At 36.9% G+C, this 26,974-nt stretch overlaps 5 protein-coding genes across 5 annotated transcripts; 3 read left to right on the forward strand and 2 right to left on the reverse strand.

Moving 5' to 3' along the window:
* The first annotated feature begins 1,462 nt into the window (after positions 1 to 1,462).
* Positions 1,463 to 9,846, forward strand: LOC119792340 (protein boule-like). The gene is made up of 11 exons (XM_038298938.1): positions 1,463 to 1,624; positions 3,927 to 4,076; positions 4,182 to 4,273; positions 4,377 to 4,431; positions 4,515 to 4,590; positions 4,672 to 4,832; positions 7,700 to 7,777; positions 7,868 to 7,903; positions 7,989 to 8,105; positions 8,214 to 8,285; positions 8,431 to 9,846. Exons 1-11 carry the CDS (start codon positions 1,601 to 1,603, stop codon positions 8,572 to 8,574), a joined length of 1,005 nt encoding a protein of 334 aa, XP_038154866.1. The 5' UTR covers positions 1,463 to 1,600; the 3' UTR covers positions 8,575 to 9,846.
* Positions 9,847 to 13,301: 3,455 nt separating this feature from the next.
* Positions 13,302 to 14,658, forward strand: LOC119792329 (gamma-crystallin M2-like). Its single transcript, XM_038298927.1, has 3 exons — positions 13,302 to 13,306; positions 13,993 to 14,257; positions 14,337 to 14,658. The coding sequence occupies exons 1-3, from the start codon at positions 13,302 to 13,304 to the stop codon at positions 14,610 to 14,612; spliced, it is 546 nt and encodes a 181-aa protein (XP_038154855.1). The 3' UTR covers positions 14,613 to 14,658.
* A 3,493-nt stretch (positions 14,659 to 18,151) lies between these two features.
* LOC119792330 (gamma-crystallin M3-like) lies at positions 18,152 to 19,295 on the reverse strand. Its single transcript, XM_038298928.1, has 3 exons — positions 19,241 to 19,295; positions 18,863 to 19,125; positions 18,152 to 18,753 (listed from the first exon to the last, which is right to left on the reverse strand). The coding sequence occupies exons 1-3, from the start codon at positions 19,293 to 19,295 to the stop codon at positions 18,484 to 18,486; spliced, it is 588 nt and encodes a 195-aa protein (XP_038154856.1). The 3' UTR covers positions 18,152 to 18,483.
* A 3,653-nt stretch (positions 19,296 to 22,948) lies between these two features.
* LOC119792301 (gamma-crystallin M3-like) lies at positions 22,949 to 23,878 on the reverse strand. Its single transcript, XM_038298884.1, has 3 exons — positions 23,760 to 23,878; positions 23,358 to 23,624; positions 22,949 to 23,281 (listed from the first exon to the last, which is right to left on the reverse strand). Exons 1-3 carry the CDS (start codon positions 23,766 to 23,768, stop codon positions 23,003 to 23,005), a joined length of 555 nt encoding a protein of 184 aa, XP_038154812.1. The 5' UTR covers positions 23,769 to 23,878; the 3' UTR covers positions 22,949 to 23,002.
* A 444-nt stretch (positions 23,879 to 24,322) lies between these two features.
* On the forward strand, positions 24,323 to 25,321 carry LOC119792302 (gamma-crystallin M3-like). Its single transcript, XM_038298885.1, has 3 exons — positions 24,323 to 24,357; positions 24,451 to 24,699; positions 24,976 to 25,321. The coding sequence occupies exons 1-3, from the start codon at positions 24,343 to 24,345 to the stop codon at positions 25,252 to 25,254; spliced, it is 543 nt and encodes a 180-aa protein (XP_038154813.1). The 5' UTR covers positions 24,323 to 24,342; the 3' UTR covers positions 25,255 to 25,321.
* The last annotated feature ends 1,653 nt before the right edge of the window (positions 25,322 to 26,974 follow it).

Here is a 26,974-nt window from a genome sequence, read left to right on the forward strand (position 1 = left end):
CTTTGTGCTGTGAGTTAATTATTGGCATTGCTGTGTTAAAACATGGTCATTTTCTGGCTGATGCAAAGAATCTTTGATGGTTTTTGTGCACTTTCTCGAGGGGGAAAAAAAGGAAAAAGGTTATGGCCTGGAGTTTAAATCAGTTTTTGTTATTTTTTGGTTAACATTTTTATTAGAAATCAGAGAAGTCTAAGATCCAGGGGATTTTTTCTAGTTCTCAGGAAATATTCAAAGCAATAATTTTATATTATGAAGCATGTTAGCATATTATGATATCTTTTCTCTTATTAAAGTCGTATTATCAAACATTTAACAATAAGAGGACACAATACTGACCCTTTTTAAACTTTACTGAAACCACACACATACTGAGAATGATTTAAATGACTGTGGAGATGTCGCCCCCTTGTGGATTAAGGAAGAACTGTTTACAGCAAAGTTAGCTACCGGTATATGCCTGGGATGAATATAATTTGTAGATATTGGTGTTTTTTATTATAGTAACAACAAAAAATGTGATAAAAAAATGCCTTTTATGAGCGTTTTTTCGCAGGAATTGGGGGGATTTTGTATATCTGTGTTCCTATTTGTATCTAAATCGAACTGAGCAGCTTTTAATTGTTCATTTTAATGTTTCTGATAACTCTAAGTAAAAAGTGCCTGCAGTTTTCAGCTACAAGTTATGTTCACAGTCCACAATAATCTTTGATAACCTTTAGGGGTCTGTCCCCTGAAGGCTTGCAGAGAAATTTCAGTGTCCTTAGTGCAAATATCAGGAATCTTTTACAAAAGGTGAGTGACATCCTTTATAGCTTTTAAGGAAGTCCCCCTAGTAGCTAATAAAAAATATTTTATAAAACTTGTAATAACCGCTAGAATCTCCAAGATATATTTATGTTTTTTTTTTGTTTTTTTTTATTCATCATTGTCTTTGAATTAAAAGAAAAAAGTGATACAGACTGATAAATCCTTTAAATAATAATAAATATATAATACATATTTCATTCTAGATTTTTGTAAATATAGATTTCATAAACAACCATGATTGTTTTATAGAAGATCCAATTACATAATTGTGCATACTGTAATATAATATATATATATATATATATATATATATATATATATATATATATATATATATATATATATATATATATATATATATATATATATATATATATATATATATATATATATATATATATATATACATACACATCTTTCTCTACAGATGGTTATAGTCAAGTTCTTTAAAGGATATCTAGAACTTTCATACATTTAGGAACTTTTCAGATAATTTAAACAGAAAATCCTTCTTAAATCCTACATAAAAGCTTGTAACAACTTTACAAACACTCTATAAATTCCTTTGCTTCTCCTGTTTTAACGGTAACAATAATAAAGTATTGTTTCCAGGGTTACGCTGAGGTTCCATGGTTACTTCCTGATGAAGGTCATAGCTCAGGGGTCACCGGCGGAGTTCGGAGCGGCAGATGAACAAAGCAGGGCAGTAAAACCTCAGCAGGCCGGCTTTTAACTCAAAATTCTGGTCCGAACAAATTTTAAGGAAGCAGAAATTATTGAATTGAGTGCGGGTATGGAGGTGGAAAATCAAAATTCGGTAGGTAAAAATTTCCTCGCTAAGTAGCTAACTGTTCAACTAGCTAGCAGTTGTAAACTTGTAAACGTTTGTGACGTTGGGTTTTTAAGATTGGGAGTTATAAACGTTACTTTCTGTTGTAATTATGCTGTAATTACTCTTTCAATCCATTTTATTTTCCAAAGTGAAGTTTAAACGTTTTTTTCTTTTTTATTGTTTTTTTTTGTAAGTGCTAGCTTGTTTTTCAAGTGCTAGCTTGCTATCTCGGTCAAGCTAACGCGCAATATGCTTATTAAAAGAGTCTATAAATTTAGCATTTAAGAAAAGTTATTTCATCGTAATAATATATAAAATACATTTTTTTTGCTAATTTTTTATGTGATAAAAGTCATCAAGTTTAAATTATGAAGTTTGTAACTGATGTGTTCCATGTAAACATTCCACCCATAGAGGATATTGCACTGTAATCCAGAAATGAAACTTTGCAAAAACATCTTAAGTGCTTAGGAGGATTTTCCCTTTTTTTTTTTTTTTTTTTTTTAAACGCGCCCTCTTCAATAAAAAAAAATAAATGCACATGGACAACCCTGTACCCGATAGGGAAGGCCTAATAAACGTGCGCTTCCACGAGCCCATTTCTCCTCGTGCACGCTTTGTTTACAAGTTGCTGTTGCATCACTGGCTTTATTAATTCACTGGATAACTTATAGGACGTTATCAGCAATCCACCAGCCGCCATATTGGTACTCCCTAGTAAGACCAGTTGGCATGTGAACAGTATGTACAGCATCGAACAATGATGATGTTCTCATTTTCAGGGGGGCTTAAGACTTTTAAAATAAAGATAAATTCATTACTTTAACACACACTTGCTGTTACATAACATCAGTAGATTACTGTAATTTATGGTTAAAAAAATAAGCACATCACATTGCATAGTTAGTATGAAGTCAATAAATCATGTAATATAACATATACAAATCCATCACAGCAAAATAAGTGTGTTAATAGAGAATAATACTGTAGTCAAATATTAAGAATATTACACACACACACACTATCTGATGTTGTGCAAAAAGTGCTAAATTGATGATGTACATGTAATATACATGTATTGATTCCATTGTTATGGTAATTACATTACACTCTGTGAGAGTGTAGAGTACCAAGATGGCGGCAGGTGACTTCAGTTTTTTCAGCAAGCCAGTGAATAAATAGAGATCAGTGGTTTGCATCGCTCATACGAGCTTGCTTTCCAAAAGAAGAAAGGCGATCTTCAATGACTGGCTGAAACCGGTGCTCACCACACATATACACCTGGAAGTGTGCAGCAAAAGGATGGCCTTAGGTAACATATCACCAGAATCATTGACGATTATTATTATTTTTGATGATTCACCTGGAAAAAAGAACATCCTCCACTATACATTTTATTAAAAAATACTTTGAGAATAACTTTTTAGATTGAGTTTTATATATCAATGTTTTATTGTAGTTTAAAGATCAACATTTCCTTTTTTAAATTTTAAACACAATAAAGATGCCCACTCTTGACATACATGCACCTTGACCAATCAAAATATTGTTGCTAAGATCCATAGTGACCACTAAAAATGCATCATCGTTCCTCACCCAGTAAGAAAGCCCACCTAATGTTATTTACCAAACCCAGATGGAAAAGAATACAGTACATAAAACGTTCTTAAAAACAGAAATTTGAACAAAAAAAGGTAAATCTGTAAAAAAAAAACAAGAGCAAAGTTTAATCAAATAAAATTTCATAAGTAAATAAAAAAAATTCAAAACCTTTTTTTGACTAAGAGGTTTTTCAAAGTTTCATTTTGTGATTCTCTTTTAGTCAAATTTCCTTTTTGCAAGATATGTTCTTTGTTTACAACAATAATGGCACAAAATTGATATATATTTGACCAAATACAGTCTATATAGAGAGAAATATAGATATATATTTTAGGAAAAAAGCAACAATGTTTTATTATACCACCTTGAACTTTTTATTAAAGCCTCCCCATCAAAGATTATCTATATTTATTTAAATAATAACTGTCCCTTTATTAAAACCAGGTTCTAATCAGACGCTAGCTTCAATGTTTTATAAAATAGGTATTTAGTCTGATAATATATATCTGGTTTTAAACTACATCTTAATGAGATGGAGGTTTTTGTTCTTAGTTTTAAAAAAAGATTCATTTTTTTCATACTGTTTTATTAATTGGACTTTACTAAGTTTAAAAGAGTGTTTAAAGGATACCTGCTTTATGTTATTTACTGATTTCAATAATCTAACTTAGTGTTGCTTTTAAAGCTTGCATCCAGCGATTCGCTGCATGATGACAGCAGCTCTTCTTCAGAAGCCTTAATCCAAGAGAGCCCTCTGGAGAGGTTTACTTACCTCTCACCCATCCCCTGCACCATCATTCCCAATCGGATTTTTGTCGGGAGAATGGACCACAGGGTGAGATTTTTAAAAATGTCCCACTGTATGTTTTAAATGTAGGGTGGATTTCAGCTAAATATGTCAATATATCCTGTGTAAATGAATGTCGTTTTGTGTTTTAAGGTCAATGAAAGCAACCTGCATCAGATTTTCTTCAAATACGGTGCGGTGAAAGATGTTAAGATAGTGAAAGATGGCTTGGGAATCTCTAAAAGGTTACTAACTAACATCCTTTTTTTTTTTTTTTTTTTTCATTTGAGCGTAGTTTAAAGTAGTTTGCTGTTTAAATCCCAAACTTCCAACTGTTTATTTGAACAGATACGGGTTTGTTACCTTTGAAACCCAAGAAGATGTGTTGCGAATCCTCAATAATGTAAGTAGAGTGGCCTATCTGCAGTGCACGCGTCGCAGGCTGCGTTTCTGAGTTTAATCTTGTTTCTCCTGCTTCATCAAAAGGCTAACGGAATCTGTTTCAATGGAAGGAAGCTCTGCATTAGCCAGGCTTATAGAAAGTTTCGCGTTTCAAGACAAGGTATGCTGAACTGTGGCCTTTGATTTGTTTATTTATTTGTTTTACTTTTCATTTCCGATAATATTTTTCTCTTTCCCCAAGCTAACAGCGGCTATGCGGCTCACCACGAACGCGCCGATCCTCATCAGATGTCCTGTGGGACTTTTTATCTGACCCCATTCACAGGACAGCCCTACACCTACTATAAGGGCATGGCCTATTTCCACTGCCCCAGCATGAACCCCTCGGCTAATGAGTGGTCGGTAAGTACCTGCAGGGATTCTGATTGATTGAAATGCAAACTAAATAATAATCCTTCAGCTTTTTAAAATGTTCATTTTTCAACCAAAAGGTTAAACGTATGTTAAACCTTTACACCATTTTTGATAAAATGGTGTAAAGTTCAGCAGCTGTATAAAGACACACGGTAACGACTTGGTGGAAGATGTTTGTTACAATATGGCGACCCAAGGAAGCAATACAGCTGATATCGCTTCTACAAGACTATCACCCAGAGCTATCTGCTAATTTTATGGAAAAGTTTATGTTGTGTTGAAATAAACAAGAAACCTTTAGTGTCAGGCATTAGTGAAAGAAATAACCCCGGTGTTACTGAGGCATAAAGCTTGGATACAAATGTGTGTTTGATTAGTTTTAAATGAAAATTGAAAATATAGAATTCCTTTTTAAAAATGTAGACGTGCACTTTGTGTATGCTTGTTCACACTTGTAATTTCCATAGCTGTTATGTGCCTGTAACGATTTCTACAACTGCTGAAAATTATAATTATGAGTGTGCGCCAAAGATGACGAAATTATTTCGTTGACGGTCCTTTTTTTCATGAAGATAATGAGAACTGACGAGCTAAACATGGATCTTTGATGACGAAAAGATAACAAATCATTGGTGTGAGTTTTGTGTTGATGGGACAAGACTGAACAAAAAGGTTAGCTGAGGGTCTGTCAGACATTTAAAATGTACAGTTGTGTTGTGATCTGCTAAACAGTACCAGCTGTGCTGCGGCGTCCTGTTTGGTCACGCTGGGCACCTGACATGCAGCGGTGAAAATGGTCCTGGAATAGTCCGGTACTGCGTGCTCAACTCTGACAAACTCTGCTCTTCCAGCTGTGCTTTTACAGAAATGTGTCTTTGCATGCATGTACTTCAGAGTCTGCGCAGATTCTCGGATTAGCGAACCAGGGTCCGGATCTGGACCCACCAGCTGGCTAATCTGGACCCAACCTGATTTCAAACATTTATAAATTACTGCATGTTGTCCGGACCTTTACTGGTTGTTGATTTTCTTTATTTGGACCCTGCTGATTTTTAATTGTTACCTCTGTTCTAAAGCATGCCTTTAGCTGAACGAGCGACCCAATCAGAGCAGTTATTATACCAAAATTGTAAAAACAAAACCGAAACACTTTGCATTTAAGGCAAAAGAACATTTTCGTCTGTCACTATGCTCTAGCCAGAATGCCTCAAGGGGAAAAGTTTGAGTTTCACTTGGTTTTACTTTAATTTCGTAAAAGAAAAAAGTCTTCTTTAAAGAACCTTTGGCTATCTGATTATTAATTGATTAATTGAAAAAATAATCAGCAAATTAATTGATTTGCAAAATAATGGTTAGTTGCAGCCCTAATACATAGATCTTTAAGCATTTCTCTCTCATAGTTCTTGTTTCTATCTACTCATTACGATGTAAATTAGGGATGCGTGATGTAATCGGCGCCCTATCGGTATCGGACTGTATCGGCCTTAAAACTGAATATCGGACATCGGCCACCCCACCGATATTTAACCCGATATTTGATCAGCTTCTGAGTTTCTAAAGTCTAAAAAAAAAAAAAAAACATACTACTACTTCTTCCTCAAAAACTTCTTTATTACAGACTTAAAAACTTCTAAAGACGAGGGAAAAAATATTGATACATTAAAATATCACAATATCTTCATATGCTGATATATTACCATTTAAAAACACCATATCAATCTCTTTTACTAATGAAATATTGCTATATGTCATCGTTATGCTACGAAATCCCCCGAAAATCCACGAAATTTTGCCATATTTTTATATGTTGATATATTGACGCGGTATCGATCTATTTTACTAACAAAATCTCACAAGAATTTGCAAAATATCACGAGAGTTTGTAACAGAACGATGAAATTTCACGAGATTTTGAAAATAAAATGGATCAATACCGTGTTTTTAAAAATCAATTTGATATCAGCATATGAAAATATATTTGAGTATATTATTTTTAAAAGTGTCAGAAATGAAAATTTCAATGACTACTTATTTTTGTCCAGCTTTAACATCGGTATGGATATTGGCTACATGAGTTTTAAAACATCGGCATATTGGATATCGGCCAAAATACCAATATCGTGCATCCCTAATGTAAATGTTTCCTTTTATTGTCATTAAAACATTTTCTCTGTTTCTTTTGAATATTTCAACATTTTGGTCTGGATTGGCATGGCATTAAATGGCAATTATGTAGGTTTTCTATGTGTAGTTTTATGTTAGACCCCTATGCATTTAAATCTAGTTTGACCCCTGAGCAGCATTAACAAAGGGACTAATTTTTAGAAATAAATAAATGAATCAAAGTTAAACTGAAAACTTGAACAGAACCAAAAAGTCATGACACCAGCAATTGTAGTATTTAGGCAAGAGCGTTCAGTCTGGGAAAGAATCTGGTTGTTATTCGAAATTGTAAAGGTTAATCTTTTTATGAAGTGCAACATAAAACAGACTAAAACTAGAGTAAAACCTTTTTAAGTTTTAGTCGACTACAACTAGATTAAAACTATCGCATATCGTAACTAAAATATGACAAAAAATAATAATAGTTTTCAACCTGAAGACAAAAACTGAGACTAAAATCCAAGATGGCTGTCAAAAACAACACTGATTAGATCAGCCCACAATTCAGCAAGCAGTTTCTTTCTTTTTGTTCAGATATGTCCGATGTGGAGCTGTAATCATTGTACTATGAAACCGTGACATTTTTAGCTTAAAGTTGCCTTCATACTGGCTCAGGCCAACTTACCATAATGTTTCCTTGCTGCATGGTAATTTATGGAAAGTATATGGAAGTGATTTTTTCTTTTTTGCAGCCGCCTTCTCAGCTGATGCTGCCTCCGTCCCACCAGCCCTTCCACCCCCTGCAGCCGCCCGTCTATCTCCACTGCCAGGTTGTGATACAACTTAATTAATTAAATGTCCTTATTAATCAGGATAGCATTTTATTTCTTTCCTTTTTTTTTTTTTACCCGCTTCCACAGGATGCCCCTAACCAGTATCAGTGGAATATTGGTCAGGTTTGTGAAACCTCTTTTTTTATTTCTGTTTTGTTTTTCATCCATGTCACTACTTGTTGACCCTTTTCTTATGGTTTTCATCCAGGTGCCAGCACCTTTCGGTGCACCGATGTACCAACAGCAGCCAGAATATCTTTACCAGCCTTTTGACGGGAGCTGTTACCTGCCTCCTGGGCCCGCCATGGAAGGCAGTACCCCGGAGGTACAGGTTATTGAAGAGAAAGCAATGTTACACTCACTTCATTAAAGATAAACTTGTGCCTGTCTTTTGTTAATATGTTATAAGACTAATATATCCGTCTGTTTTCAGTTTTTTGAGCTGACGGCGCCACATTTCTACTCAGGAATGACACCCATTCCTCTGCAGCCTAACCCTAGAGAGGTGAACAGCTTTATTACTTTAACAAATGCTTTCAAGGTGTGATGCAGATAATGAATAGAGAACCTACAGACAATGATGTTAAAACTTCCTGGAACTCTGTCTTCCTTTTCTTCTCTGAACCGTTTTCTGCGCTTTACCTCCACAGAACCAGCCGTTCTCCCCTTCATGTGTCCACCGGAAGCCAAAGTACCGACGCCACATGCACCCCAAATACTACTACCACCTGCCCCAGCCCACAGAGACGCCTGCTACTTCCGTATTTCCTGTCCCAGCTCCTCATGTAGGATAAAGACTTGAAACGTTCACCCTCTCAGGCAGATCAACCCCAGATTACTCACTGAGATTTCAGCTCCATCCTGCTTCTTTTTCTATAAGCTCATATTTGCAGCAAAACTGTCATTTGATGACATTTCTTTTTCTCTCTCCGCTAAACCTGCTTCTGATCTACACATTGGGGTCAAAGTTTACAGAATTCATGTCATTAGAAGATCTTTTATGTGAGGAACAAACACTGCAATAGTGGTTCATCCTGACGCCTTTTCATGTTTCATGGCAGAGTTGAAACATCTGCTTTAAAGTGCACTAAGCTTTTCTCTTTTTAGATATCGCATCAGTGTATCTAAGTATCCAGTGGATCCATGGTTGAATGTAGAGAGGAGACGCTTTACCCAATTCATGTTTTATGTCCTTGGAGCCTTGAACGCATACTTCAGAGTTTTAGGACGTTTATTTGTTGGGTTTTTCAGGGATTGGGTCTCCATATTGATTCTTTAAGCAGGGTACCTATGCAGTTTTAATATCATGGAGCTGTTTTTCCAGGATGGAACATAGAGGAAAAATCCTAATTCCTACTTCTAACCTCTACGTTTTATCTGAGTTCCTCCAAACAAACATAAGTGCCCCCAATCAACCTGTTTTGGAGATTTTAAACAAGAAGGTTCATTTATCCCTGCATCCATCCACCTATCATCTATCCACCATTTATGACATCATTAGAGCCCAGCGTAGGAGCCATGCTTAAAGGATTGCTTTAGTACCTGATGACCATGGAGGAAACAAGAGGAAAAAAAGGAAAAAGCAGCATGATAGGACCAAATGATGACTGTTGGTCCGTTGACTTTGGAAGAAAAATTACTGCTGAGAAATGTTTTTAAGCTCTCAGGAAATAATCACTCCTTTTCTACCTAGCAGTGTGGTGTAGTTCTGTTTTTCATGTACAGAGCCAGGATTTATCCGGTGAGTAAACCCCAGTAGACACATTTTAAAAGAGCAAAAGGAACAAACAAATAAAGCTTTAGTTCTTATTCCTGTTAGTTTTAGGGTTATTAAAAAAATAAATAAAAAAAGATGCTCCGTTTGTTTTCTCCAGTAGTTTAGTTTTTCATGTTTAAGCTATTGTTTTTTTTCTTCCTATTTTAAAATTTAAAATAGCTTAAATTATTTTATGCTTATTTTCTCTTCAGATTCAATAGTATATTTGCTCTGAGAGGTTTTATTTTGTAAGGGATTTGAGATTTTAATTGGTGTAAGCTATTTTACAAACATTTCTATTGTTTTCACAGCACTGTATTTTTCTGTGCTTATCCTCAGAGGGAAGCCCAACTCTTTTTGTTTTGTGACACTGTTAAAACCTAACTGACAATCTTTTGTGTGAATGTTTCATATTGTAAAAGAGATGTACAACATATATTTGAGATGTAACTAATTGGTATTTCTAATACCCTATATTTTAAAAAACAATTGTTTTCCTCTAAACATTGTTATAGTTCAATATGTTTGTGTTTTCTATACAAATAAATCCTCTGTGTGGTGTTCCATAAATCCCAGGTTTGGTGTGTTTTTTTCCTTATTTGGTTTAACTGTTGAAAGAAAAGGAATGGTTAGATGTTTTAGATCATTTACTTTAGAATATATTAGTTTTGTGAAAAGTATTTGCCCCCTTTGAGCTTTTTTTTTGTTGCTTTTCTTAAGTGGCTTAGATTAGCAAACAAGTTTTGATATTATGAGGGATAAAAATGCATCGTTCAGATGATGATAAGGAAAGAAAGCTGTCTAACCTAACCTACTATGGTACATTTCTTAAATCATGAATGTTTGGATTTGATAGATGCATTTTTGTTTAATCAACTCAATCAAAACAAACCTAATGTCTCTGATTTCAAAAAGGAATACAATATGATATTAAAAGCTCTAAGAGAAATATTTCAAAAGTCAGGTTAAGTTCAGTAACCAACATTTGATGCTATTTGCTCTGTTTTCACCCAATTATGAAATGAGTTTTAGGCTAACTTCTAAAACAATAAAGAAAAGGTGAATTAGTTGTTTCAATCTACTGGTTTGGAGTGGATTAACCCCACAAGGCAAAGCATAAATTTTGTCAGGAGTTCACAATATCCACAAATGTAATAAATACGAAGTAAAATTTGCAAACCTGCATAGAACACACACAGAAGGCAAAAGGAAAGAGTGGTTTTCAGGAATATGCTGCTATATAAGTTGTAACTGTTTTATCTTAACTGGAGATGTAGAGTAAAGTTCTATTCTAATGCAAATCTGAGAAGACGCCAACAATGGGAACAGCTGATCGGTCACATAAAATAAAAGTTTGCTACATCAGAACTTATTTTGGAAACATTTAACATTTCCTTTTAAATGCATTAACTACTTTTTTTGGAGGGGTGACAAAAAAACAAGCGATTTTAAAGACTTAATGGACACAGCTATTATGTAATAATTAAGAACACATGAACCTTCCAAAGAGTGGTCGACCTACTGTACCAAAGCTACTATTAAGAGTACATCAAAACTCATCCAAGAGGTGATGAAGGAATCATAGCAACATTTAAAGGCTTTCAGACAGGAGCTGCAACAGTGAGGGTCTGACTTCATGATCTGACAATAAGGGTAAAAAAAGGCATTAATGGGAGAGTTCCACCCTCATCCACAGTTGACAAAAAGACAACAAAGGTCTGTCTCACATCAGTAAACTGTTGCAAATGATGGACATAACAATTATACGTAATGGAAAAAATAATTTTTGGTCATCAGATCGCACTTCTGCATCACTCAAAAAAATTAGTATTAGTATTTTAGAAGGCATTTAGCCTTCTAAAGTTATCCTAAATACTATGAAATAAAATAAAAACAGCTTCCCTTTTTTTGCCTGAATGTACCTTAAATAAATATAAAATAAATGTCATTGTTAAAGCATTTGTGTGTGATAATAAGGTTGGTAATCTGCCAGCAGAGGCAGGGCAATGACGAATCAGGGTTTTATCTGTATGAATGAATCAAATACCTTGGCAGCGTGGCAAAAGCGCTTCATGCTCGGAATCACAACAACAAAAGACAGAGTCTCGTGACATTTGATTCCAGCTTCATAAAACAGATTTTTCTGGGACTCACTGGCGTTTTACACAGCTTTACTCAAAAACAATTGCTGCAAATGTTCACTAAACGTCAGTGAGGTCCCCAAAAAGCATGGATCCATAAGTGGGAAATACTGTCAGGCTGCTGGCTTCTTTCAATCAGTTTATCATCTTTAACATAAATTTAAAAGTAAAGCAAATTGGATTGTTAAAAATTGTTCAAAACACAAGAATTAAAGCAACAGAGCACGATTTTTATCCAAACATACTAAAGCAGATGACAATGTAAAGACAAAGGTGGCATAAATAGTGGTCAAAATTAGTATTTGACTTCTGGTCATTCTACCCATTAATACAGTAATTATAGTTGGAGTGCTATTGTGCGATTCACTTTACCTTTTTGTCACTTTGTTTCTCAATTATTCCCCCTATGTTCATGATAAGCCTACATTTTAGCTTTTGTAGCCATTGGGTTGTTAACAGTCATTAGTCTAGTCACTGCTCACAATAGTTAACAAAGTCCTTTCAAGCTCCAGCTTCTGACTGGATTTAAAGAGTTCTGTTAAAAAAAAAAAAAAAAGCTTGTCTGCTCCTCGTTTACTTTGTAAACATCTCAAGCGATACTTCTACCACACTTTGAACAGAAGTTGAGCTGTGGCTAGTCAGTGGGTGAGTCGAATTTTGGTTCTTCTTAATGTGCTGTAAAGAAACTGCAACACATTTTTTAAATTATCTTCACCTTTTTAGCGATAATGTTCACTATAGAATCAATATATTGACTTTAGAGTCCCTGATTAAAAGCAGCCAATCAGACATCAGGGTTTCTATGGAAGCAGCTCTAGTCCCGTTTCCTTGACTTTGATGGATGGGTGACAGTTCCTTTCATCCTTGGTGTGCTTCCACACTAAAACAACATTATTTTTAAAATCAAAAAATAATTATATTGACTTCTGAACATAAAATTTATATATTTAAATGAGGCCCATATTATCCATCATCAACCCATCCATCCACCTTCTCCTGCTTAGTCCCTGTCAGGGTCGCGGTGGGGCCTGTTCCTATCTCTGGAAGACTATGGACGAGAGGCAGGATACAACCTGGAAATGTTGCCAATCTGTTGCAGGGCAACACAGAGACATACAAAGACACACACACTCATGCCTAAGGAGAATTTAGAGAAACCAATTAACCGTCATGTTTTTGGACTGGGGGAGGAAGCCGGAGTACCCGGAGAGAACCCACGCATGCTCAGGGAGAACATGCAAACTCCAAGCAGAAAGACCCGTGCCAGGAATAGAACCCGGAACCTTCTTGCTGCAAGGCAACAGTGCTACACACTGGACCACCGTGCAGCCTAATTATTCATCATATATTTATTTATTTCCAGTTTGAATACTTTATACCCATCATACAGCAATTTCTTTTTTAATCACTGGAAAGATGATACAAACAAGTGCTACAAATAGAAACATGCAACACTATTGCTGACAACTACAAAACTAGTGATGATTAGCCCACATTTCTATGACTTTCTTTAGCTTTAAAAAATATCCCCAACACTCCTGTTGAAAACTACCAACACGATCACTATATTTTCTATCAGGTTTGGCAACTAAAGTCCAGATAGAATTAATCCAACTGGGGAAATATGTGGTAGGCCTGCATAGTCATAGTCTTAACAGTTGAAATATCTTACCTACCAAGCAATCTTTTGCAAGTGCAGGGCTCCAACCACTGACGATATTGTTGATTGTGATGTCATTTTATGGAGCTCTGATTTATGTTAATGCCTTTCCTTTTTAGGTCAATAACTTCTAGGTTCAGACTTCAGTATTCTCAAACCAGTGTTTTTTTGGTAGAATTTAACTGATCAATACCCTCTATTCCCCAAGAAAAGACCAAAACATATTTGTGGTTTTTAATGATATGGATCTTAGGATCTGTGCTGAGGTAAAGCAATCACTGGAAAAACAAGAAAGCTAACCACTGCGGTGGTTTTGACTCTGCTGAAACTGTGAAGGCTGGCCTTGGGGTAACCATTCTCCTGTTGTACTGTTAATCAATTGTGATGAACATGTGAAAACTGAACAACAAAAAGCCATCATCGCACTGCAGGGCAACGCTATACATAACCAGATTTGCGTTGTAAAACTAATTTGGATGACAATACTTTATGCTGTGCCATCACACAGCTACTTTATATAAAAGGACAACGCTCCAGGGAGCATCTATTGAGCCTCAGTCTGGACTCCACTAATATGACTATGGGCAAGGTGAGTTTATTGCATGTTGTTGAAACAGAGAATAAGACATTTTCTTTGAAATATATTTTTATATAGCGAGAGTAAATCATTTTTGCAGATCGTATTCTACGAGGACAGAAATTTCCAGGGTCGCCACCATGAGTGCATGAGCGACTGCGCCGACTTGCACCCCTACTTCAACCGCTGCAATTCCATTAAAGTAGAGAGCGGCTGTTTCATGGTGTACGACAGGCCCCACTACCTTGGCCATCAGTACTTCCTGCGTAGAGGGGAGTACTCCGACAACCAGCGCATGATTGGCATCAATGACTGCATCCGCTCTTGCCGCATGATTCCCATGGTAAGAAATCAATGGAAATTGATTAATGATCCATCTGTGTAGCCTGCAGAAAATAGACTCACAAGTCTTCCTTCTACAGCACCGTGGGTCCTACAAAATAAAGCTGTACGAGCGTCCAGACTTGGGCGGCCAGATGCACGAGATCAGCGACGACTGCCCCAACGTCCAGGACCGCCTACGGATGTCCGACATTAACTCGTGCAGCGTGGTAGATGGCCACTGGCTGCTGTACGACCAGCCAAACTACAAGGGAAGGACCTACTACCTGAGACCTGGCGAGTACCGCAGATACAGCGACTGGGGCGGTGCCAGCCCAAGGATCGGCTCTCTCAGGCGAATCACTGACTTCAACTAAGAAACTTGTTCCTCCATCTGTTCCTAATAAACAAGCTTGACCTAAACTGAGTATTTCCTTTTTTTTTATGTCGTTCTTGAGCAGAAATTTCATAGTTTCAAGGGAAATAAGAGAACTTCAATTAGGATAATTTGCTTTGTTTACAGTATTTTTAACACTTTACGCATTCCCTTTCTCACGTTGTGATAACATCTGATGAATCCCACACTGGGAGTACAGAAGATACTGACACCCACAGTAATGAGGATGCTAACATAGAGGAAGTAGCCAATCGTGTTGCAGCATCAAAATGGAATGGTAGACATTAGTTGCCTCTATTAGCTGGCATTAAGATTCTGGGAGTTCATAGACCATCATCTAATGAGATCCTTAGAGCAGCAAGAAAGATTTCTCTCATCATCTGCATCTACTGTGAAACAATGACTTTAGCTTGTTTGGTCTTAACATTGGGATCATAAGGAAGGTTATTAAATCGTATTCGGCATTGGAAGTCTAGGTAGCCAAGGTAGTCCATGAAGGTGGGTCTTTCCTCACCAAAAATTAATTGTCAGAGTTTAAAAGGCTACTTTGGATCAAGTTAAGCACTTGCTTAATGTCTCGTTTTGGTGAAATGATTAAAAAAAAACTTTAAAAAAGACCCATCAAAACAAACATCTTCACTTTCCCCGTCATGTTGGCTACATTTGGTCCTACTGTAGAGGTAGCCATGGGCTCTCTGCTACTTTTATAACCCACAAATGACCTGTAGCATTGTGATGCATGACACTGACTGGACTTGTCAGCTTTTTTTTAGACACCTTGTCCAACAACGTTTTTCTGCTTTGAACTAAATGTTTTCAACAATCAGGCTACCATAAAACTTAAAGCAATCTCCAAGGACTCAATTAGATTTAACTAGAAAGGTGCAACTAAAAACTCATTCTCAGAATTGTAAATTTTTGTTTCGGACATCTTTAAAGCTGATGCTTTTTTTTTTGATAATCTCTTTTTCTAAATTAATACAGAGATAATGACCAATAACAGTAATAGAATTTCTAAATTTTATTAGAACCATGTGGCATTCATCAGATGGAGTTTAAGATTTTAAAAGCCTCATTTTAACACTCAGAGCACATCAACCCCAGTTCTGTGCAAAAGCAGTCCTCGGTTGCCTTTTATAACAGCAACAATTCCCAAATTGTTATTCACTTGGTGTCAGCATGTCAACAGCTTGTTGTTGGATAGCATCCAGCTTGTTGGTTCTTGCTTTTGTGTGATTGAAATCCCCCATATTGTGATCCTCTCTCTGGGCTAAGCTCTAGAAAAGTTATTTTTCAATACAGTCTGCATGTGACACATTATATGCACTAGAGCAGAGTTGGCAGCATCAAGTGTAAACTGCTGATCTAAACATGCATCTGAGCTTTAATATGTATTATAAATATGTTTTATGAAAAGGCACCTTGGAAAACGCATGCACTAATGAACTACAGTGTGTGCTGCATTTTTCTGCTGAATTGTTTTTGTTATAAAAACTAAATAAGCAGGTAAATAAAAGGTAAAACTCTAAATAATAATCAGTTTGACCTTTGTCATGCTGTATAAAAAAAAATCTAAAATGAAGTGAATGTGGAGGATGAGAAAATGTTGAAGGTTATCAATTTAAATTACCCTTGTTCAAAATACTTGGATACAATGTTTAAATATATAATTTTATTATCTATCTGTCCATAATTTCTGTTTTTTTTTTTGTTTTTTAGGAAATACGATTGTGAGAAAGTGGGGAAAACATGCAATATTTCATCGGGCAAGACTCAAATCTGTTACTGTAGCAATTAAGAGTAAGGCCTATGGGATGCATGCTTAACCCCTGAACTACTTTCTGAAACCTTATTTTCAATTCAGCTTAAACCAAAGTCTTGGTTTAAGCGGGAAACAAGTCTTTAGATATGCGCTGTAAAACAGTTGAAAGATTAACGATACAACAAACAAAGTAAAACCGATAAAATACAAAAGTTAAGCAAAAAAAAAAAATATATTGAAATCCAAACCTAATATAAAATATCCAACCAACAGATTTAAGACAATGGAGAAAAGGTTGCTAAAAAAAAAAAAAACTGGTATAGACCAGGAGAAAATATTAAAAATATCCAAGATCATCATAAAAAAAACACAGAAGCAGGAGAAACATTTTTCATCCCATTGGAGCTTTTTTTTTTACAAAAAAAAGGGGGTGCTCTTAGCTGAAGGTTGTGCTTGTGTAAAGAACAGGTCCTGCTGATAGGGGGGTCAAAAGGTGTTTGTTCAACTTCATAGGTGATGAACAGGGTATCGAATACAATCAAAACAGACTCCCAATAAGGACAGATCACCATAAGGTGAATTCTGTGCAAGATACCCAGCTAGGTTGCTATTACAGTTATCAGATTCCTATCCTAAGAGAGTTGGCTGCTCTAGAAACTTGGTTATGGTCTATTGCACATTCTGGTCAAAATTTACACAAGTATATTTTATGGTCAAATAATATCAAACAAGGGAAGAGGTTTCTGGATATATTTAGGAGCTATAATGACAATCTGTCATGATCTTGGCACTGATGACTGTCTTAATTACTCATTCCATTCACTTGTCTAACTCTGCCCGGTTTCTAATCACTGCTCATCTGATCCACCTGCCTCTGTTTAAGGTGCTTGCTCCCAGTCTTCCGGGCCAGATTATTCTTGAGCCTTTGGTGGGAGACTTTTCTAGTTTTACCTGTAGTGTTCTGCTTGCCTAATCCTGACCCATTTCTGTCTTTTTAGGTTGCTTGCCCCTCTTCTGATCTGTTTGCCTGACCTGTCTTCAGATTCTGTTGGATTCTATGTTGGACTGAACCTGGATCTGCCTCTTTACTTCGCCTTCTGGATTATCCTGCCTTCCTCCGTTGTCTGCTTGGATCTGATCTCCCTTCAGTTTTGTGTCTTGTCAGCTGACCGGCTGGTATCAAACTCGTTCACTGGGCACTGAACTCTAAACAAGGTGAGTGACTCACCTCTCCAGATCATCCTCTGTCAGATTTTCTTGGTAGCTAACCTGTGTTTCCTCTCGCTAGAGTTACCTTCCTCATATGCTGCACAGCCCAAAAACTGTTTGTTGTTGCTTTAATAAATGCTTTTTAAGTTATCCCACTGTCTGACTTACTGGGTCCCTCTCTTCTGAGTCATTACATAATATTTGTCTTGATTAAGTTCTTCTTAAAAATGAAAAGCTATTTTTCAAGCTATGTTTTTCATCTGCTATAAATATCTACATTCCTACCCGTATGTTTCTTTTGATCTAAAGCTAGGAATCATATGCATAGCAGTTAAAATCAATGCAATGTTTCCTGATATATGTCAGAGAAGTATATAGAATAAGCACAGGGCTTATCCCAGCTCAGAACCTTTTCGAGTACTTAACTACCTCTAGAAGGAGTGCTTGACATGTTTTCAACCACAAAATCATTGATTCTGGTAGACAATTAAAACACTTTTCAGTAGATTTTATTGGTTTTGCTCTGTTGTATCGCACTATTAACAAGAGATTGCTACAACCTCAAATCACACACAGGAATTGTATTGTGGGTTTAAAAAATGCTATGAAAACCTCAAGCAAAAGCTGTGATTATACTAAAATGCAATACATTGGACCAAATCTCCATAGTCATTTGCCAGTTCTATGAAAACAATGCATTTAAACTTTGAAACCAGTTTATTTATTGTCCGTATCACAAATTAAGAGGTAATTTGTAAAGTAAGATCGGAATTTAAAGAAAAAATGAACAAAAGCCACATATCACAGATTCAGCCTCCTCCTTCTTGCCTTGCCACTTGTCATTAAATCAAAACAATCAGCTGAATAACAACAGTTAAGGTTAGGTCTCTTTGATGCGTCTGACTGACTTGAATCGGATGTTGTTGCTGATTTCTCTGAGGTTCTTGTACTCCCCTGGCTTCAGGTACAGCATCCTACCCTCAAAGTTGGGCATCTCGAACATTAGCCAGTAGCCCTCCATCACATTGCACGACTGTAGGTCGGACATGCTGTAATTTTCCTGAATGGAGTCACAGTCATCAGTGAGCTCGTGCATCCGGCCTTCAAAATTAGCTTTTTCGTAGATCTGCATTTTGAAAGGTCCGGTGTGCTGTGAAGAGTAGTAGCCATCTCTTATTAGTAATAGCTAGAATTCACAGCTGTTTCTACTTTTCAAAATGTCCTAATATCAATTTGATTAAGATGAAAGTAGTATTTACCTGAGGGACGATTCGGCAGGACTGAATGCAGTCACTAAACCCAATTGTTTCCTGATACTCGGGGTATTCCCCTTTGTTGAGGAGGTACTGCAGTCCACTGAAGTTGGGTTGCTCATAGACCATAAAAATCCCACTCTCCACCTTGCAGGAGCTGCATTGCCTCAGGTGAGAAGTGATTTCTGAGCAATCGCCGATGCACTCATATGAGCGTCCCTTAAAGTTCCTCTCCTCGTAGAAAATAATCTGAGGAGAACGATATGAAGCTGAGTTTTCCGGTCACCCAAATAGAAAATACTTACATCTTTGATTTAAAGTAGAATCAGAGGTGAGCTTTTAGGAGAGTGTGGTGCAGTCAGTATAATCTGCACCCTATATTACCTTTCCACTCATGATTTCTGTTGTTTTTCTTTCTGGCGAACTGCCTTTTATGCATCATGTGACATGAAAGAATTTGGCTCTCGATTGTACTCAATAACTGAGTCAGCTCATCATGGAAATCCTGCTATGCTGTACAGCAAAGCTGTGGACGCTGCAGGCTTTCTGATTAAACTTTATGGAGGCATTGCAAAGTGAAATTCTTTGAAGTTTACATTTTTCTTTGGAAAAATATTTTTTTGTTATGTTTATTGAGAAAAAATAATACAGGATGAAGTATGTGCTCCCTTATGGCGTTTCTTCTCTTTCGGCTTTTTTGTCTCAGATAATGAAACATAACATCAAATAATGTAAAAATTATCCTTGCAAATAAAATCAAATGGGTAGCACTGCTTCCTTGCAGCAAGAAGGTTCCAGGTTTGATTCCCAGCTCGGGGTCTTTCTTCATGGAGTTTGCATGTTCTCCCTGTTGATGCATGGGTTCTCTCCAGGTACTCCGGCTTTCTCCCACAGTCCAAAATCCATTGGGTTCTCTAAATTCTCCTTAGGTGTGAGTGTGTGCTTGAATGATAGTTTATCCTGTTTGTTCCTGTCTTGTCCTGCAATAAACTGGCAACCTGTCCAGAGTGTACACCGCCTCTCGCCCATTGATTGCTGGAGATAGACACCAGCACCCCTCGCAACCCCAGCAGGGGTAAGCATGATGGAAAAATGGATGGATGGATTTCTCTACTTAGAAAATTCTAAATGTGTATAATGTAAGAGAAATGACGCTTCCTGATACATTTCTCTTTAACTAACCACAGCTAGAGCATATAGCACATAACAGGAATTCCCATCTATACCAAATTTAAGATCAGAGATGCCAAGCCATCTACATATTTTGGACTTTGAGACCCAAGTAGGAGCCTAATAACTGCTAGATCTACAGAATAAAGAAATCATTACAATAGAACCCATATGACAACTAAATATTACAGTAGGCGCAAAATATTACAGTATATCATGATTTAAGGAAAGTGAAGCCAACCAAAATTACTCCAATGCAGTATTAAAAGTTCATCCACGAGGTCACAAAAATCAAGAACAGTTACACAGTCACAACCTTAAAGGTGTAGTGGAGGATTTTTGCAATTTTTTTACAAGACCCACCCTCTCCCAAGAGTGAATGCTTATTAAACAAGCCCGTTTGTCCTCGTGCACGCTTTGTTTAAAAGTAATCTTCATTATGCAATCTTCATTTCCAAAAATAAATTTGTAATTTTTCCACTCTGTCAGACTCCGGTAAGTGAAAATGCGGACGAGCACGTAGGACAGCCTTACGTAAACATATCACCAGAATGATTGACAATTAGGAGGACCACTTATTTTGATGAAAGCATCGGAAAAAGAACATCCTCTTCTATACCTTTAAGTAAGAGAGTTAGCAAAAATTACTTTTATAGAAAAGTTCCCAGGCCAAAACCACTGGAGACCCAAACCAACAAAAAGACCCCAGCTCCAATTTGCCAAAGAAACATCCGGATGATGATCATGGTACCTCTGACCACCTTGACACCTGACTGGACACCTCAGTTTCAAACTTAGGTGATTTAATCTACAACAGGAAAGCATTAACCCTCCTACGTGACTCAAGCTAATGTTAACTATATGAACATTAGCTACTTACAACGAAACAAACAAAAACTTCTAGCACAAGAATGTCGCTTTCCAAAGATTCCAAACACACCAGCAAATCTCTCTCTAAGGTTTTTGAGTAAAGAAGTAAATGTCTGAACGTACAACACTTGTTGGTTTTAGCTACCACTAACAGTGGATCTTAATTTTTTTATTCTAAGACTTATTTGAAAAGAATGCAAAAAAAATAAAAACAATATTAATCAGTTTAAAGCGACCATACCATGCATTTGCATAATTTTCTTTGCTGTCGTACAGTATATGCCAACATAATAGAAAAATGGGGCTTTAGAAGTGGAAAAAGTGGTTTGGCCACTTCTGATACACAACTGTATTGTTTATGTGGAAAGGGATCAAATGGAATTGATAATGTTCAAACACATCAGGGCAAGGTAGGTAACCTTTTTTTGCCATTTCTAATATTAAACTACCAGCCTGTGGGTTTGTTATTGTTGGTCTATGTAGGCCCCCAAATAGTCACATTAGTCAAATGCAAAATAAACATGGCATTTCATTTTAAAACATCGTGCACATCAAGCTAACTGACGCGCCTGGTTTCCATCCTTTCTGTACTGTTTTATTCCATTTAAGTTTCCTTTATGAGTTTTCAATTACACTTTGATTTTTGGCATTCTGTTTTTTCTAGGTCATTGGTTTCATTTCCTTTTTGTGTCATTCTAGTTGTTTTCTGGTTATATTTGAGTTCTTGTGTATTTCTTGTTTACTCTCTGTTGCCCCCTAGTGCTAGTCTCCATTCCTCTAGCTTCCTTCTAGATCAGGGGTGTCAAACTGGTTCCAGAAAGGGCTGTGTGGCTGCAGGTTTTCTTTCCAATCAAGCAATAGCACACCAGACTCCTATCATCTCATCAAGTGAGTCCAATCTGAACATGACGACATTATGAAATGACTGGAGTCTGGTGTGCTATTGCTTGGTTGGAAATTAAACCTGCAGCCACTCGGCCCTTTCTGAAACCAGTTTGACACCCTGTTCTAGATCTTTCTGTCCACACCTGCTCCCAATTAGTTAATTACCCCATTCTTTTTTCGGTTTGGCATATATATACTCATTCTCTGCAGTACTATTTGCTGGATTCTCTTTATTCCATCCTTATTCCATTACACTTTGATTTTTGGCATTCTGTTTTTTCTAGGTCATTGGTTTCATTTCCATTTTGTGTCATTCTAGTTGTTTTCTGGTTATATTTGATTTCTTATGTATTTCTTGTTTACTCTCTGGTGCCTCCTTGTGCTAATTTCCATTCCCCTAGCTTCCTTCTAGATCCTTCTGTCCACACCTGCTCCCAATTAGTTAATTACTCCATTCTTTTTTCGGTTTGGCATATATATTTCTTCGCTGCAGTACTCTGTTGGATTCTCTTTATTCCATCCTTAACCTATATGTTCCAATATAATCTGGTTCCTGTGTCACTTGATTAGTTTCTGGATTTGTGTTTTTGTTGCCACCAATTGTTATTAAAGCTGCAAGAAACCACCCAAACTTGTGGCTCAGCATTTGGGCCGTCTACAAACCTCCATTCAACCTGACAGTTTAGAGAGAGATTAAATAATTGTATAACAAGGACATTACTGCAATATTTCAGTCACAGCTGCATTAGTTACAACATAGTAGCTGCACCTAGAGTAGTTTATTGTACTAAAAGGTTGAAACTCTTCCTATTTCATTGTTAGTTGCAACACTGAAACACGAAGATTGTACATTACAAAATAGTTGTAACTCTTATTGTTTACATACACTAGTCTCCCAAATATGAACAAAATATAAAAAACTGAATCAGAATAATATCTTATTTTTAGTCATTAATAATGAAAGATTTAACTGAAAAATATATTCCTTTAGATTACCGTATTGAAAGTAGGGTAACTTGCTTTTTAACTTTTTATAAAGTTTATTTAAATGTTAGAACTTCCCTATTCGTGTTTTTTATGTGTATAGGGGCTTGAAATACGTTAACTATGAATTTATGGAATTTATTTGTTGATCTTCAAGTACAGAAAAGATGCAGCAAAGAAACCTCAAAAACAACAATTTTATTTTCCTTCTATCATTAGTTTTATAATCGATGACATTTAACAAACATCCATGATCCTTCGGATGGAGCTGATTCTCATGATGTTGCTCATTCCCAGTTCACGGAGGTTCCTGTACTCTCCTGGCCTCACGTACATCATCCTTCCTCTGAAGTTGGTCTGCTCAAACATCAGCCAGTGGCCGTCCATCACGTTGCACGACTGGCAGTCGGACATGTAAAATCGATCTTGGAGAGACTCGCAGTCGTCCATCAGCTCATGCATCTGGCCTCCAAAGTTCTCTCTTTCATAGATCCTCATCCTGAACTGTCCCCTATGCTGTTAAACAAAAGCATTTTCTTGTAACAAAACCAGACAAGATGGAGGGTTCCTCCTTTAAAAGACAGTATTTTACCATAGGAATGATACGACAGGAGCGGATGGTATCCATCATGGCCATACCCATCATACCCATCATGTTTCCCATGTACTGAAAATCAGGGTACTCGCCCCTCCTCAGGAAGACCTGGTTACCCATGAAATTGGTGCGGTCATACACCACGAAGCACCCGTTCTCCACCCTGCAGGAGTTGCAGCGATTCAGGTGCACTTGGATGTCGGCGCAGTCGCTGCCGCACTCATGGGAGCGGCCCTGGAAGTTCCTCTCCTCGTAGAAAATGATCTGCAGGAAGGACACGGGAGAAAAAGCACAACGCTGCTTGGTTACGTTTTTGGGACAGATTTTTTCCTTAAAGTTAGCTCAAAAGTTTGCCATATTTTTCAAGAGCATGCAAACATACAACAAATCTAATAATACCTTGCCCATGGTGAGGGTTATTGGGTTTTTTCCAAATGTTGCCAAGTGCCGTAGCTTTTATATACACTGTCAGCTCCAGACCACCTAGCTCACCTTTGTTTGAAACATCATGACTCATCATGGGGTTCACGTGGCCTTGCATAGATTTTTTTTTTAACAGTACACCTCAATAATCATTATTCTGTTATTTTATAAAAAGCTTCAAAAGCTAAATCTAATATCATTTTACTGTAACAAACAGATGAATTCCAGTCACCTAGAGCTTTTTTTGCTTTCACTAGTACAACAGCATTAATGTTCATCCTTGAATCCTTTACATCCTTCATAAAAAGATAAATAGATAACAGAAGTTGCCAGAAGCAGTCAGAAAATCTCATATTGAAGTGAGAATAAATGAATAAATGCAGATTTTGATGTACACTAAAGTCTGCCACCCTATAGTGCAGCTCTGTGCCACAATATAGAGTGATGACTCAAAGGTTTCAGCACAAGCCATGTGGAAATGCTACGGGTGTGCAATGTATAAAAAGGGAAAAGGGGTCGATGCTGGCGCTGTGCATCTCACAATTTGCTCACAGTTATCATGACTATGGGGAGGGTAGGTGAAGTTTTCCAAGCATTGAGATCCATTGAAAGTCTACTTCTGAGCAGTTAGCTAATAATCTCTCTGTGTGATTTTTTTTTTTTGTAGATTGTATTCTATGAAGAAAGAAACTTCCAGGGTCGCTCCTATGAGACCAGCAGCGACTGCCCGGAGCTCACCTCCTACCTGAGCAGATGTAACTCCTGCAGGGTGGAGAGCGGCCTCTTCATGGTCTACGAGAAACCCAATTTCATGGGCCACCAGATCCTGGTAAGGAGGGGAGAGTACCCCGACAACCAGAGGCTGATGGGAATGAGCACAAGTGACTGCATCCGATCCTGCCGCACCATCCCCGTGGTAAGTACAGGGCACATAAAAGCTCAAATTTTAAAGTTCTCTTTTAACACATTCCACCTAGAGATGATCGTCTGATTTGTTTTGTCCAGTTTTTAAGGAAGGCTGAAAGAGTTTTTACCACAATATTCACATCATTTCTGCACTAAGCTCAATTATATTACATTTGACCAAAACTTATGCAAATGCAAAGTTTGTTTATCCTCTTAGTACATTAGTTCTGCAGCTGCAATTCATAGATTTCAGCTTTTAATTTTAGAGTAATTTCTCCCTCTGCAGCACCGAGGTCCCTTCAGAATGAGGCTTTATGAGAGAGAGAACTTCGCAGGCCAAATGCACGAGCTGGCGGACGACTGCGACAACATGATGGACCGCTTCCGCATGTCCGAATGCCAGTCCTGCAACGTCATGGATGGCCACTGGCTGATGTTCGAGCAGCCCAACTACAGGGGCAGGATGTTGTACCTGAAGCCAGGAGAGTACAGGAACCTGCTGGAGATGGGGATGAGCAGCACCACCAGGTTCAGCTCCATCCGGCGAATTATGGACGCCAGTTAGATCAGGAGTCTTAAATGTGACTGGTGGAAAATGTACAAAAAATTATAATAAAGTCAACTGCAATGGAGTTTTTGTTTATGCCTGCTTTTTATTCTGACCTAAAATAGAGATTTTTTCCACTGTGTGCGATTTACAGGAACTCGTTTTTTTAAAATGAAGCCCCGTGTCAGAAAAAATGCTTCTTAAATTCTGTAAAATAAATGGAAGTACAAAAAAACATTAAAATAAATATTACTAGCTAGTACTAGGAAAAGAACAAAAGAAAAAACAGAGATTCGATAAAACAACTAAAGCTGCAGTTGGTCTTTAGGTCTAAAGACTAATTAAAAAAACATCTTGTTTAAATTAGATCTGTTCACATAGACAGCAAATCCAGTTCAATCATGAATCAGATTCCGGGCTATACTATGTATTAGTTCATTTGGTCATTATCCAGCCTTATCAAAATAATACAAAATGTTATTAGATTAAGGACACAGCACTCATTCCATTCCAAAATCTTTGCCACATGCATATTGAAGATGGCTCTGACAGAGGAACTGTCCTAATTAGATGAACTACTTGGGAAAATATTAGTTTAACTCATGACAGGCAGGCATTATTAGGGCTTAACAGACTCACACATCATCAATTATAAATAAGAATAATCCAAGTCACTGATTTTGTTGCAATAACCAGTCCATCCGATTGGAGTTTATCATGTAAAACCTCTATTTTTGATATTTGTCTGTGTTCAAGCTAGGTGGGTCGAACTTAAAAATAAAGCAGAATCCCAAAAGGAATTGTTGCAAAATGTTTTTTAACTAAGGAACAAGTCATGTACATTTGAAATCAGAATTATTTATACTCTAATCCTGAATAAGATTCAGTTTCCTTTAACTTAGTTATGTAAGAAAATTTGAAAAAGCATCTTATTTAAAGATAATATAAATTTATAAATTTAAAGATAGTATAATGCAAAAGCATCAATTTCATCGCATTTGATATAAAACTTAATAGAAAGAATTGAATAGTTAAAGGTATAGTGGGGGATTTTCACCACTTTTGGAAGAGACCGGCCCTCTCCACTTTAAAAAAAAAATGCACATGCACAACCGTGTACCAGCTCCAGAGAGGGAACGCCTATTAAACACAAGCAAGAGCCCATTTCTCCTCTTTCCTTACGAAAGCCTTACGTAAACATATCACCAGAATGGTTAAAAAGTAGGAGGACTTATTTCGATGATCCACCCGGTAAAAGAACATCCTCCACTATACCTTTAAGGAAAAATATTCTCATTACACCATAAAAATGAAAAAACAAATCCCCACCTTCTAATACTGACAAAGGTTGCCATTGTTCGCTGGATGGTTTATCTTTGTTGATGAGCTCCCAATGTTTGATGCCGCAAAGCTTCTTTTCCATCACATTCAAGTCAGGGCGTTGGATGTATAATATTTACAGCTTCTACATTTTTTCTGTTTGGAAATCTACCAGGTCACTGTTCGGATAGGGAATCCATGATATCACTTTCCAGGGTATTCTTACAAATTATGCTCACTCAGTACATTAAGAAACACACACAACCAGACTGATAAACAATTTTTTCAGGGTATGGTGTAGATCCAGAATATATCAGAGCGACAGTAAATACTTTTAACATTCAGTTGATATGTTATATGAAAAAACAGAAATATTTAACAGTTAGCCATGCTGGTTGGAGCTGACGCTGATCCTTTA

Source organism: Cyprinodon tularosa, unplaced genomic scaffold (genome assembly GCF_016077235.1).
Source record: "Cyprinodon tularosa strain WSP-4 unplaced genomic scaffold, ASM1607723v1 ctg417, whole genome shotgun sequence".
Taxonomy (NCBI): Eukaryota; Metazoa; Chordata; class Actinopteri; order Cyprinodontiformes; family Cyprinodontidae; genus Cyprinodon; species Cyprinodon tularosa.

Bases quoted from the DNA above. Each gene is read 5' to 3' on its own strand.
- LOC119792301 (XM_038298884.1), bottom strand. The intron at 23,282-23,357 runs GTAAAATACTGT...TTTGTTTAACAG, and splicing joins CCTGTCGTATCATTCCTATG to CATAGGGGACAGTTCAGGAT.
- LOC119792302 (XM_038298885.1), top strand. The intron at 24,700-24,975 runs GTAAGTACAGGG...CTCCCTCTGCAG, and splicing joins CCTGCCGCACCATCCCCGTG to CACCGAGGTCCCTTCAGAAT.
- LOC119792329 (XM_038298927.1), top strand. The intron at 14,258-14,336 runs GTAAGAAATCAA...TTCCTTCTACAG, and splicing joins CTTGCCGCATGATTCCCATG to CACCGTGGGTCCTACAAAAT.
- LOC119792340 (XM_038298938.1), top strand. From the start codon at position 1,601: ATGGAGGTGGAAAATCAAAATTCG. The intron at 4,274-4,376 runs GTTACTAACTAA...TTATTTGAACAG, and splicing joins GGCTTGGGAATCTCTAAAAG to ATACGGGTTTGTTACCTTTG. The intron at 4,591-4,671 runs GTATGCTGAACT...TCTTTCCCCAAG, and splicing joins GTTTCGCGTTTCAAGACAAG to CTAACAGCGGCTATGCGGCT.
- LOC119792330 (XM_038298928.1), bottom strand. From the start codon at position 19,295: ATGCATAAAAGGCAGTTCGCCAGAAAGAAAAACAACAGAAATCATGAG. The intron at 19,126-19,240 runs GTAATATAGGGT...CGGAAAACTCAG, and splicing joins CAGAAATCATGAGTGGAAAG to CTTCATATCGTTCTCCTCAG. The intron at 18,754-18,862 runs GTAAATACTACT...TACTCTTCACAG, and splicing joins CCTGCCGAATCGTCCCTCAG to CACACCGGACCTTTCAAAAT.